The sequence below is a fragment of the Mytilus californianus genome, unplaced genomic scaffold (genome assembly GCF_021869535.1).
Source record: "Mytilus californianus isolate M0D057914Y unplaced genomic scaffold, xbMytCali1.0.p SCAF_2, whole genome shotgun sequence".
NCBI classification, from domain to species: Eukaryota; Metazoa; Mollusca; class Bivalvia; order Mytilida; family Mytilidae; genus Mytilus; species Mytilus californianus.
This window is the reverse complement of record NW_026262668.1, coordinates 28,512,320-28,525,494: the sequence shown is the minus strand read 5'-3', so window position 1 is coordinate 28,525,494 and position 13,175 is coordinate 28,512,320. Positions and strand designations below refer to the sequence as shown.

General features: G+C 32.6%; 1 protein-coding gene across 1 annotated transcript in view; it reads right to left on the bottom strand.

Annotated features, from left to right (window-relative positions):
* Window positions 1-1,822: 1,822 nt before the first annotated feature.
* LOC127729614 (peroxidasin homolog pxn-2-like) overlaps window positions 1,823-13,175 on the bottom strand; it is a 28,888-nt gene continuing 17,535 nt past the window's right edge. Inside the window, exons 15-18 of the mRNA XM_052237460.1 lie at window positions 6,424-6,611; window positions 5,767-5,884; window positions 4,658-4,719; window positions 1,823-2,411 (exon numbers count right to left, since the gene is read on the bottom strand). Of these exons, the coding sequence (XP_052093420.1) occupies window positions 4,659-4,719; window positions 5,767-5,884; window positions 6,424-6,611 (367 nt within the window). The 3' untranslated portion in view covers window positions 1,823-2,411; window position 4,658. The remainder of the gene's footprint in view (window positions 2,412-4,657; window positions 4,720-5,766; window positions 5,885-6,423; window positions 6,612-13,175) is intronic.

Here is a 13,175-nt window from a genome sequence, read left to right as displayed (position 1 = left end):
GAATGCGTGGCGATGAAAGTGATTGTGAATGTAACTATGTTTGATAAAGTTACCGTGGCAACAAGTATGTGTGGCGATTATAGAGATACGGAAACCTTGAAATGCAAAGAAACCAAGAACTAAATCTTCCAGATAGTCTACGCTTTGTCTCGATCGTAATCAATGTTGTGTCAAAAAAACATCGGTATCATAAATGTTTGTCATAATCCCTATAGGACGATACAGCTGCTGGTTTACTATCAGTTCATGACGGTACCATCCGTCTGGTGAACAGCGCTTTGGTAATGGGATGATTTATATAATACATTTTGTGTGTAAAATTTTATGTTTGTAAATATAGTTATTGTGACATAATTCAAATGATACAGTTTGTCTTTAAACCATTTAAAAATATATGCTATTGTACTAAGCCTCAAGTGGTAAAACCCTCCGATTATAATGGGTAGGCCCTTTTAATTTTTTTTGTTCGAAAAAAGTTTGAAAATTTTGACTTTCCAAACCGTTGTCCTCGAGCGACCTTGACAAAAATATGTGTTGTGCACTGAAACTTATATCGTTATAAAAATAAGGAGATATATGATATGACTGCTAATGAGACATCTATCCACAAGAGTTCAAAAGATGTGGATGTAAGCAACTTAACTGTCATACGTTGCTTGGGATGGACTATCAGGGCCCGAGAGGACTATTGGCAAAATAGCCCGTGCTTCGTAACTAGCATGATTAAACGATTTACTAGTATTTCATCTGTACATTTGCATTTCATGAAAATAAAAAATCTCCTCAATTAAAGGCAACAGTAGTTTACCGATGTTCAAATCTGTAAACCCGTAAAGAACCCTCAAAAATTTAAAACAAATAAAACATGAGGGAATCGCATGAACTCCAAACGGAGCAAGATGGGGTGCGTGTAGCAGCTGGCAAAAGGTAAAATAACAAAAATACCGAACTCCAAGGAAAATTCAAATCGGAAAGTCCCTTATCAAATGGCAAAATCAAAAGCTCAAACACATCAAACGAACGGAAAATAACTGTCATATTCCTGACTAGGTACGGGCATTTCCTTATGTAGAAAATGGTGGATTAAACCTGGTTTTATAGCTAGCTAAACCTCTCACTTGTATGACAGTCGCATAAAATTTCATTACATTGACAACAATGTGTTACAAAACAAACAGACATAATAGGAAAACATGTCAACAATAGGGGTACAACTTAAACAAAAACCAAATTCCTTCAGTCAATATTGGCTTTAGTTTTTGGCTGTTCTTTGATGCTCCTTTTGTTTTTATGATACACAACAGTTTATTATTTGACATTTAAATCTTGTCCTCGTTTGAAACTGATGTAACATATTATTTCATAATCATGTGGTGTGAGCACAGAAATGAACATTATACTTATTTTACTACCACTTGGTTGCTACTGCTAAAGGATTGTCAGTACCAAATGTACCATGCTTTCTGTACTAGCAATTGCATTTTGCTTGACATGTTCAGCTCTTCGTCAACAACGATTGCCACGTAGACGGCTTAAGGCTGTTTTGTTTAGCTCCCTTGATTTTATTGTCTCTAACGTATGATTTGTGGCTTCCAAACTTCTAGTCTCGGTCGTACCAGTGATAAAGTTTCTTCAATTAACATGTGTCGTGTGTCTGACATCAGTTTCTTGCATCACATCGAATGGATGATTCAGTGATAACTCATAAGAAAACGAGATGGGATTGGTCTGTTTTTTTCTCTTTATTTTGGCTTTGCATCATTGGAAGTGCGTTTAATCAATCTTTTGTTTTTGCATATATAAAACCAACTTTTTCAAGTCATTTATTGCTACAACATATAAATATTGATACAAAAGCATAAAGATAAAAATACAGGATTGAAAAATAGGAATACCGAAAAAGGCATGAGACACAAAAGATAATGTATATAAAACATAATTAATTGATGAAAAAGTACAATACTGTATAGCATTTATAAAATGCAAACGTAACATTGTTCTTCATATTTAATCAAACTATTTCGAAAAGAAACAGATTATCGCCAAATGTAGAAATTTACAAACGTGCAATTCAACTGAAATATTAATAGATAAATGAAAACAAGCTTCAATTCTTGGTTAATTTAGAAATTATATTTGTTTTTGTTTCAAAAATCAAAATGAAAAAACTTTTATTTGAAGACAAATATGAAATACAATTTGGTAAGAATTATTACAGAAAGGATTGTTACAGAAATGCTATCGCAAGTGAAATTTTAAGATAAATATTAAATATAATATAGTAAAAATTATTACAGTAAGGATTATTATAGAAATGCTATCGCAAGTAAGTGGTCTACAGAGTTCATCTTTGAGAAAGCATTCATGCTACATAAGGATTCGTATGTCCGTGTGTTGTCCTGTATAAAATTCTGAAAAAGTAAAACAAAATGACATCTGAATATTGTGTTGAGACAGACTGATGATTCCTAGCTGAGCAGACATTTATGTAGCCAGATTTTTTCCTGTTATTTTGCAACAATAAAATTGATCGAAGTTTAAATTTGTGCATCTTTTATTTTGGCGTTTCAACTGCAGAAGAATATACATAATTGAAAATTTTATTTCGACCTTTAGGTGTCTTTATTTATCTGTGTCGTTTGGTTGCTGCTTCAATACCTTTATCTCATATCTTCATATTATCAATGGAGGATGACACCAATTTTACAATAATCAAGCGTGTTATCCCCAGCTGTTTCTATACGATATCTTAGGAACCGGTACCGCTTATCAGATGCTTTTCAAATTTTGAAATGTTGTTACTGATGACATAATGGAAGTCAAGTTCGATGTTTACGATTTTCACTTTTGCCGTTCTGGAGATATTCTATATAATAAGAAATGAGAATCTACATCGCCTCCGTGCAATAACCTACAAATCGTTCAACCAATACTTTTTTTCAAATTTTAGTATGCTTCTACTGATGACAAAATGGAGATAAAATTTGAAAATGGAGATAGAGTTTGATATCGACGATTTTCATTTTTGCCGTTAGGAGTCATAGTCCTTGATTGATTGGAAAATAGCACTCAATGTCGATTGTGTGCGATAAGTTTAGAACTCTTTTCAAATATGTTTTTATGATACAATGGAGGTGAAGATTTTGATAACGTTAACATTAGCCGTTCAGGAGTTATGGCCGTTGATTGTCTTAACAATGACATTTGTAAATGAAAGAAAAATGATTTTTTCAGTTATTTTGACAGCATCTTGCTGTTACTTTAATTTGAGCCGTAACCAAGTAACAACATTACAAAATTATCAAACCTTATAAATGAAATGTTAATGGAAAAAAGTAAAATAGCAAAAATACCGAATTCCAAGGAAAAATTCCAAACGTAAAGTCCTTCATCAAATGGCAAAATCAAATTCTCAAACACATCAAATGAATGGAAAACAACTGACATATTCCTGACTTGGTACAAGCATTTTCTTTTATGTAGAAAATGGTGGATTGAACCTGGTTTTATAGCTAGCTAAACCTATCATTTGTATGGCAGTCGCGTAGAATTCCATTATTTTGACAATAATGTGTTAGCAAAACAAACAGACATAATAAGGTAAAATTGTAAAAAATTGGGGTACATATTACATATGTCTTAATTACTATTCTATATCATTATTAAGAAACATCCCATATCTATAATCTTAATCTAAAATGGGCGAACGTCTAATTTCCTTAAATAGGGCTCGATATGATTAATATAAATTAAAAACTATTGCATTATGAGAATGTTATGAAAATAATATATACATTTCGTGCGTCAAAAGCGCCTTTCTGGCTTTACCTTCAACCTAAACATTTGTAAATAAAATGTTCTTAATTAGATAATACTTAATTTGTGTTTCCTTTTACAAGTTCTGTGGTCATTGATCTTTTTAGAAATAATGTCCAATCAGAAAATTTATAATAATACTAACGATACCAATTTAACTGCACCAGATGCCTATTTCGACAATAAATGTCTCTTCGGTACGATGTTCGAGGCCAAAATATTTGAGAATCGAAAACTTATTAAAAAAATTGAAATTCCCATAAAACCAAAAAGGACAAAAAGTACAGCCAAAGCCGGACAAGAAATCAAAGTTTTGCATGCAGGAGATATATTCCTTAAATTGAAATAATTTCCAATTTTTTTATAGCAAAATTTTAATAACACAATATCCGTGTTTGCAGGTCAGTACCGAAGTACTTGGTACTGGCCTGGTGATACCCCCGGTGACTAACAGCCCACCAACAGAGGTAAAATAGCATTAACGGTACCAATTTTACTGCACCAGATAAGCATAAAAATAATTAAAAAATAGTAACGTTAATGTTATTGTTCAAACGACCAAAAAGTTGCTAATTAAAGGTAGAAAAGAAGACAGACACCTTTGGAGTTAAAATGAGCAGGTTTTAATATTGAAATTAAAGCACTATCTTTAAAACCAATTGAAGATCCCCTAATGTATGCGTAAGCCATACATGCGTTAGTAAGCACATGATGACCTTTTTGAGTTTCAAAATAAGCAAACTGCACATACAAATAATATGTATTAGAAGACCATGATAAATAGACTAGAAGGAGGAAACGGAGCAGTTGACCATTGTATAATGTGTCTGTATAACAATACCTTATCCTTCCCATGCCCTAAAGTCCATCTGTTTGATATTTCTCTCATTTGAACACGGTTTTCTGGAAATAAATAATGTTTTTAAATAACAATGTATCACTTATATTAGATACATAAATTACAGCGATTTAAACATAAATAAACGGAAATGAAATGAAATTACATTTTGTCTTTATCATATAGTATAATTAATCTCACTAACATAATTTTGATGGAAGAAATTCACAAGCATCCATTATTTGTTTTATGTTCAGATCCTGGACCGGTAACTGACAATTCATATCACAGGATTGCCATTCAGCAGTGCACTATGGATGCAGCAACATTCTCATTTGTGAAGTATGCTTTCAAATCACTTCAATGTTAAAACAGTTCCATCAGGATGATTTTATATAGTATTTTTTATGTGCATAAACAATAGCAATCGCGCACTTTGATTGATGGATATGACCGCTTACTTCAATATATCAGAAGTAGAAAACAGTGCAAACATGTGCATTATCAACATTTACTTCATTTTCAAACCGAAACAACCGAACTACGGGCCTCATTTGAATGTGGAAATTCTTGCGTTTGGTCCGACTTCCAACGTTGATCATCAAAATACTAACAAACCTTCTCCGCAAAATGAGGCATAAAAGGTAAAAACAATGGCTTAAAAGTCAAAATTGCATGTTGTTACGTTTTGTTTGTAAATCAGTTTAGGGTTGACTAATCGGATCCCTAATAGAACTACTAATATTTTTGACGATATGAATACGTTTTCCTGACCTATTATTTAATGAATGAAGCGGATTATGTAAAAGGTTAAGAGTCAAAAATTAATTTTATGGTTCAATAAATTCAAAATAAATAATAGCCATTCATTATAAATAAATTTCTATCAAAAATAAGGCTCAAAGAGCTTTTTATATTATTTATATTAACAATAACAACGTACACACATGTTGGCGTATGAATACACAACGTCAGAGTGCATGGGCGTGTCGCCATAAGAATTGACAACATTGAAAATAAAGGTAATACTTTTAACCAATCAGAAGACATGTACAGTAAATCCACCAAATTTATTTATTATGGAATTGAAATAAAATGTATTGCAAACATACCTTCCACCGTTGACATTTGCTGGATTAATAAGTGCTCTCTTATGTATTTCTGACAAACCTTGTACATTTTTACAAAGAATTCCAGCCAGTGTCACTTTTCTTATTTCCGTAAGCTTGCCTATAACACAGATTGATAGATATTGTGAGATAATGAGATAAATAATGACAAGATACAAAAAAACGATTTCATGCATCAGATGCGGATTTCGCTATCGATGATTTATTTTTTCCTCGGTAGTGCTAAATACGTAGCATAAGGAGTTTTTAAAAAATACAAAAAAGATGGCCATAAAACTGAAACACAATTAGAGATTAAAATATTTACGTTCTGAAATTCGTAATTTGATATGATATTTACACTAGGCAAACTATAAAAACAAAACAAAACCGGTTTTACTTTCAGCATCAGATCTGATGTCACCTTAACGTTTTCAGGACCGAATGGGTCCGTGTATATTTGCGTCGAATGTTGTCTAGTTAATAATAAAATTTTAATTTAGCAGTGTTGTGTTTTATAAACTATTGTTTTTATGTTTTTTTTTTTGCCTTGGCGTTCCAAATTTGTCTTCGACTTCAGTTTAAAATGCCCTTTTGTATCTTCCGCCTCTGGTTTTTTTATAGCATTTATTTCGTATACCACTGTTCATAAGTACTTACTTTCACTAAAACCCTCAGGTTCTGCTCTTTCATACCAAAATCTGTCGCCATTTTTTAAGTTTTTAAATTGTTCTCCAAGGATACAGGCAAATGTCTCTCCTACGTAGGTAAAATCCCCACCGCCGTTTAATGCTGTACTACGTAGTTCTAACATGCCACCAACGTATAAATCAATATCATGTACACTCCTACAAAAATTGTTTATATGTATATGTATATATATATATATATATATATACAAGTCTAAATTGAAAACAACGTTCAAACCTATGATTGCGTTGGATAAAAACCGCAATTTTTATACGTGTGCATGCAAAACAAATTTCTTGGTAGAGGGGTCTAAATACAGCACAAACAACATTTTCCAAAAGACCTAAAAAGTGAAAAAGTATATTTAAATAAAACGCATTTGACTATATATATATATATTTATATGTGTTTCAAAAATGATATTGATTATCAAACAGCAATTTTAACATTATCAAAGATTATTTCAGCATGATCATGATTTAAAAATATGGAAAGCCTCAGCTGTCATATATTAGAGATTTACAAAACGTTATGCTGAAGCTTAAAATGTAAAGTTAAGACAGCGTGATGTTGAATTGAGTCATCAAAATGCTAACTCTAAATTACAATATGCTAAGTTGAATCTGCGCAATGTTGACTTGCAATGACAAGTGCTTTAGTCGTGATAGTATAATATTAAGTCACGATGTTGTGATGATATGCCAAACACACGTAACGTTGGGTTTAAAGTACTTGATGTGAAGTTGACGTTGCATGATGTTAGCTTGCAGATGGATACTGCTCAGTCATCCACATCGACAGCTATGATAACAAATAAAATGAATAGCTAAAATGTATGGTGCTGACTTGATATTAATTAATGTTGAGCTGAGATAGTACGATGTTATATCATTGTGATATTACGATTGGTCTATCATGCAATCTGTTGATTTAAAACACCATGATGCACAGTTGAAAGTACATGATGTTAAGTTAAGATAACACGATGCTACACCACTATATTGAAACGAAAGGCTTACCATACAATTTGTTGACTTAAACCAACACGATGCAACGTGTTAAGCTAAGATGCTCACTTGAAACTACAGGACGTACAGTTGAAATTTTGTAATGTTAAGCTACGATAGCACGATGTTATATCATTATAATGTCACAGTAGGCTTATTATACAATTTGCTCATTTAAAACTACACAACGTACAGTTGAAAGTACGTGATGTTAAGTTAAGATGGCACGTTGTTATATCATTAGAATGTCACGATAGGCTTACCAAACGATATGCTCGTTTAAAACTACACGACGTACAGTTGAAAGTATGTGATGTTGAGCTATGATAGTAATATCTTATATCATAATGATATCACGATAGGCTTGCCATACAATATGATCATTTAAAACTACACGACGTACAGTTGAAAGTACGTGTTGTTCAGCTAAGACAGCACGATGTTATATCATTATAATGTCACGATAGGCTTATTACACAATTTTCTCATTTAAAATTACACCACGTATAGCTGAAAGTACGTGATGTTAAGCTAAGATAGCGCGTTGTTATATCATTAGAATGTCACGATAGGCTTGCCATACAATATGCTCAGTCAAAACTACACGGCGTACAGTTGAAAGTACGTGTTGTTGAGCTAAGATAGCACGATGTTATATCATTATGACGTCACGAGAGGCTTATCATACAATGTGTTGACTTGAAACTACACGATGTAAATTTGAAGAAGTTTGGTCTTGACTTGAAACAGTAAAATGTTAAGTTAAAAAAACAGAACGTAAAGTCAAAATAAAACAATGATAGGATGACGTGTACTTGTGCAGAATTGAAGATTTTTGGTGTTGACTTCGAATATAGTACAAATATTAAATCGTTTTATGTTAAATTGAAAGACAATAACGATGCGTAGAAGTACTGCAATTCTATGGAAAAGAATGAGGGACAAATCCCCAGGATTTTTTCCTCTTTATTTGCAAGTTGATGAATATTAATGAAATTTAACTCCGGAGTCAAAATGATATAAAAAGAAAGTTTTCCATAAATTCATAAAGCAAAACAATTACCCTTCGCTATATATTACACTTGAATACAGTTTTGCCTATATTTTACATGCTTTGTTTGGGGTTTTTTTTATGATTAAAACCCAACTTTTTTTTATGAACAATATTTAAGAAAATATTTATCTATGTGGTGTTTTAATATATACAACATAATATTGCGCTTATAAGACTTCGGTTATGACTGTGAGGGTCAAATTTACTCATATAAAATCACATCTATGTAAGAGTTAGCGGAGAATTTGTATTTACCACTCCCGTTTTCCACGAAATAAAACATAAGAATCTGGAGTCTTAATCTTAAAAAACAAAGATCAACTGATATGAAAAATAATACCATTAGCGTTGGACTGAGATGGTGAGAGATATATCAGAATGTGACCCCCTCCCCCCGGTTTTGTTAGAGGTATCTGAAATTTTGTATTTTCTTTTCCACGAAATAAAACAAAAGAATCTGGACTCAATCAAAAGCGATGCGATTACGATTTCCATAGAATGTCAGAGACAGTTTGTCGACTAGTTCGTTGATAATTCGGCTAGGCAAGTAAAGTATGTCTTGTAACAAAGCAGGGTTTATTCATATTCATATCACACTTACTTGTTCTCGTCCTGATATGCATGTAATATTTGCCACTGTACGTAAAACGCACCCCTTTTCCCCGAAATAAAACCAATAAATCTGGACTTAATCAAAACCGATGCTATTTGGATTTCCATAGATTGTCAGAGACGGTTTGTCAACTAGTTTGTTAGAAATTCGGCTAAGCAAGCAAAATATGTCTTGTACAGAGCAAAGATTTATTCATATTCATATCACACTTACATATTCTCGTCCTTATATGCATGTAATATTTGCCACTGTACACTAAATACAAATACATTTTCATCAATTCTTTTTTATGAAAGGAGCCTATTTTAAGCATGTTCATCGATTTGACACCCTGTAGTTCATGTTTTTTTTTGGGGGGGGAGTTCCTCGAAAATTATAACACATTCCTTCTTTATTTGCAAAATCGCCAAGTGACGGGTGCCACATATGAAACAGGATCTGCTTACCCTTCTGGAGCACCTGAGATCACCCCTTTTTTGAGAGTTTCGTGCTGCTCAGTTTTGTTTGGCTTTTGATCTTTTTTCTCTCGTTTATTTCGGCTGATGAGTTTTCGTCATGCCATTGTCAGTTTGGTTAAGATTTTTACTATCCCTTTTGTATCTTTCGCCTCCTTTTATCCATTTTTGTGTATTGTTTTTTTCGATTCTCCCCTCCCCCTGAACAGTATAATAGATAGATAAATGACCCTTTTCAACAAAAGGAGATCTACAAGTAACTCGACTTGACCGAAATTGTAATTTTCTTCCTCATTAGATATATTGTCCTTAGGGTAGATCGGGTGTCTTCCGCCATCTTAGGGAGCTACCATTTGATTTTTATTGGGGGGCTAGAATGAAATTTGAGAAAAAGGCAGGACAGGAGTTTTGAGTTAAAAAAAAGGCAGGATGAGCAACTTGGCAAAAAAAAAGGCAGGATGACAATTTGTGTAAAAAAAAGTCAGAATAAACTAATAAAAAAAAATGGAGGACCAATAGAGTGAAAAATAAAAAGGCAGGACAGAGATTACAACTAAAAAAAAGGCAGGACAAAATTTTTCGTCCTAGCCCAGTCTGTTTTCGACTTATGAGTTTGAAATCCTTTTGGCATATTTCGTCTCTAATGATGGAATGTGTAGGGACTTTATCTATTTCGTTTTGTAGACAGAAAACGAGTCTCGTGATCCCAATTTTTATTTTTATTTTCTAACATTGAGTTTTCCATGTATAGTTTATACAAAATCTGACAATACTGCATAACCTGTAGCTTGCAAAATGCTCTGTGGCCCAAACTTTTTATTATGTTTTTCAAAAAAGAATAAACTACATTTTTGCAAATAATTAAAAAAAAATCTATCGATTTTAATTTAGACCACACTCATGAAAACTATAAGAGAGAGAGAGAGAGAGAAAGAGAGAGAGAGAGCGAGAAAGAAAAACTGTTGACATAAAAAAAACATATCTACAAATTAATCAAAGCAATACCAAAATAATTCATGGACTTTAACAATTTTTACAGATTTCTGATTTTTTTCTTTTTCTTTGAAAACACATATAAATAGAGAGAAGCTGCAAAGAACCAAGAAAATCACTATGGACAAGAAAATAAGTGACGGAATTCATTAATTGGCTTCTTATTATAAGTTATAGGGGTCATTGTCCATCAATGACTTTACCAATTTAAAAAATAAAATATTCTCCGAGTGGATATATACATAAACCTGGGCACTATCTTACTTGGTGCTGGAAAAAATGGTTGGCACTGCTGTAAATGATGTATTTCTTTTTTTGAAATTTGACGATTTAGACTGGAGGCTCTAGGTCAAATTTCATTAGGTTTCATATAGACTTCATGTATAAGCGAAAAGTATACAACAGAATCTACCATACTTTATATTTGGGTTGGCCCCCCCTAGCAGTAGGATTCTTCCACCTATCAATTCTTTTTGTTTTATTTCGTGGAAAAGAAAATTCAAATTTTCAGATACCTCTAACAAGGCCGGGGGTGGGGGTCACATTCTCATATAGCTCTGACCCTCTCAGTCCAACGCTTTACCGTATTATTTGTCATATCAGTTGATCTTTGTTTTTTAAGATTAAAACTCCAGATGCTTATGTTTTATTTCGTGGAAAACGGGAGTGGTAAATACAAATTCTCCGCTAACTCTTACATAGATGTGATTTTATATGAGTAAAATTTGACCCTCACAGTCATAACCGAAGTCTTATAAGCGCAATATTATGTTGTATATATTAACACACAACATAGATAAATATTTTCTTAAATATTGTTCATAAAAAAAAAGTCTAGTTTTTAATCATAAAAAAAAATCCAAACAAAACATGTAAAATATAGGCAAATCTGTATTCAAGTACAAATATATAGCGAAGGGTAATTCTTTTTCTTTATGAATTTATGGAAAACTTTCTTTGTATATCATTTTGCCTCCGAACTTGCAAATGAAGAAAAAAAAATCCTGGGGATTTGTCCCTCATTCTTTTCCATAGAATTGCAGTTTCAATTCACATAATTCTGTAATGTTTTACGCATCGTTATTGTCTTTCAATTTAACATAAAACGATTTAATATTTGTACTATATTCGAAGTCAACACCAAAAATCTTCAATTTTGCACAAGTACACGTCATCCTATCATTGTTTTATTTTGACTTTACGTTCTGTTTTTTTAACTTAACATTTTACTGTTTCATGCAAGACCAAACTTCTTCAAATTTACATCGTGTAGTTTCAAGTCAACACATTGTATGATAAGCCTCTCGTGACGTCATAGTGATATAACATCGTGCTATCTGAGCTCAACAACACGTACTTTCAACTGTACGTTGTGTAGTTTTGACTGAGCATATTGTATGGCAAGCCTATCGTGATAATATTATGATATAACATCGTGCTATCATAGCTCAACATCACATACTTTCAACTGTACGTTGTGTAGTTTTAAATGAGCATATTGTATGGTAAGCCTATCGTGACATTCAATTGATATAACAACATGCTATCTTAACTTAACATCATCTAGTTTCAACTGAAAATTATGTAGTTTTAAATGAGCATATCGTGTGGTAAGCCTATCGTAACATTCTAATGATATAACAACGTGCTATCTTAGCTTAACATCACGTACTTTCAGCTGTACATGGTGTAATTTTAAATGAGAAAATTGTGTAATAAGCCTATTGTGACATTATAATGATATAACATCGTGCTGTCTGAGCTGAACAACACGTACTTTCAACTGTACGTCGTGTAGTTTTAAATGAGCATATTGTATGGCAAGCCTATCGTGATATTATTATGATATAAGATATTGCTATCATAGCTCAACATCACGTACTTTCAACTGTACGTCGTGTAGTTTTAAACGAGCATATCGTGTGGTAAGCCTATCGTGACATTCTAATGATATAACAACGTGCAATCTTAGCTTAAAATCACGTACTTTCAACCGTACGGTGTGTAGTTTTAAATGAGCAAATTGTATAATGAGCCTACTGTGACATTATAATGATATAACATCGTGCTATCGTAGCTTAACATTACAAAATTTCAACTGTACGTCCTGTAGTTTCAAGTGAGCATCTTAGCTTAACACGTTGCATCGTGTTGTTTTAAGTCAACAAATTGTATGGTAAGCCTTTCGTTTCAATATAGTGGTGTAGCATCGTGTTATCTTAACTCTACATCATGTACTTTCAACTGTGCATCATGGTGTTTTAAATCAACAGATTGCATGATAGACCAATCGTAATATCACAATGATATAACATCGTACTATCTCAGCTCAACATTAATTAATAACAAGTCAGCACCATACATTTTAGCTATTCATTTTATTTGTTATCATAGCTGTCGATGTAGATGACTGAGCAGTATCCATCTGCAAGCTAACATCATGCAACGTCAACTTCACATCATGTACTTTAAACCCAACGTTACGTGTGTTTGACATATCATCACAACATCGTGACTTATCATTATACTATCACGACTAAAGCACTTGTCATTGCAAGTCAACATTGCACAGATTCAACTTAGCATATTGTAATTTAGAG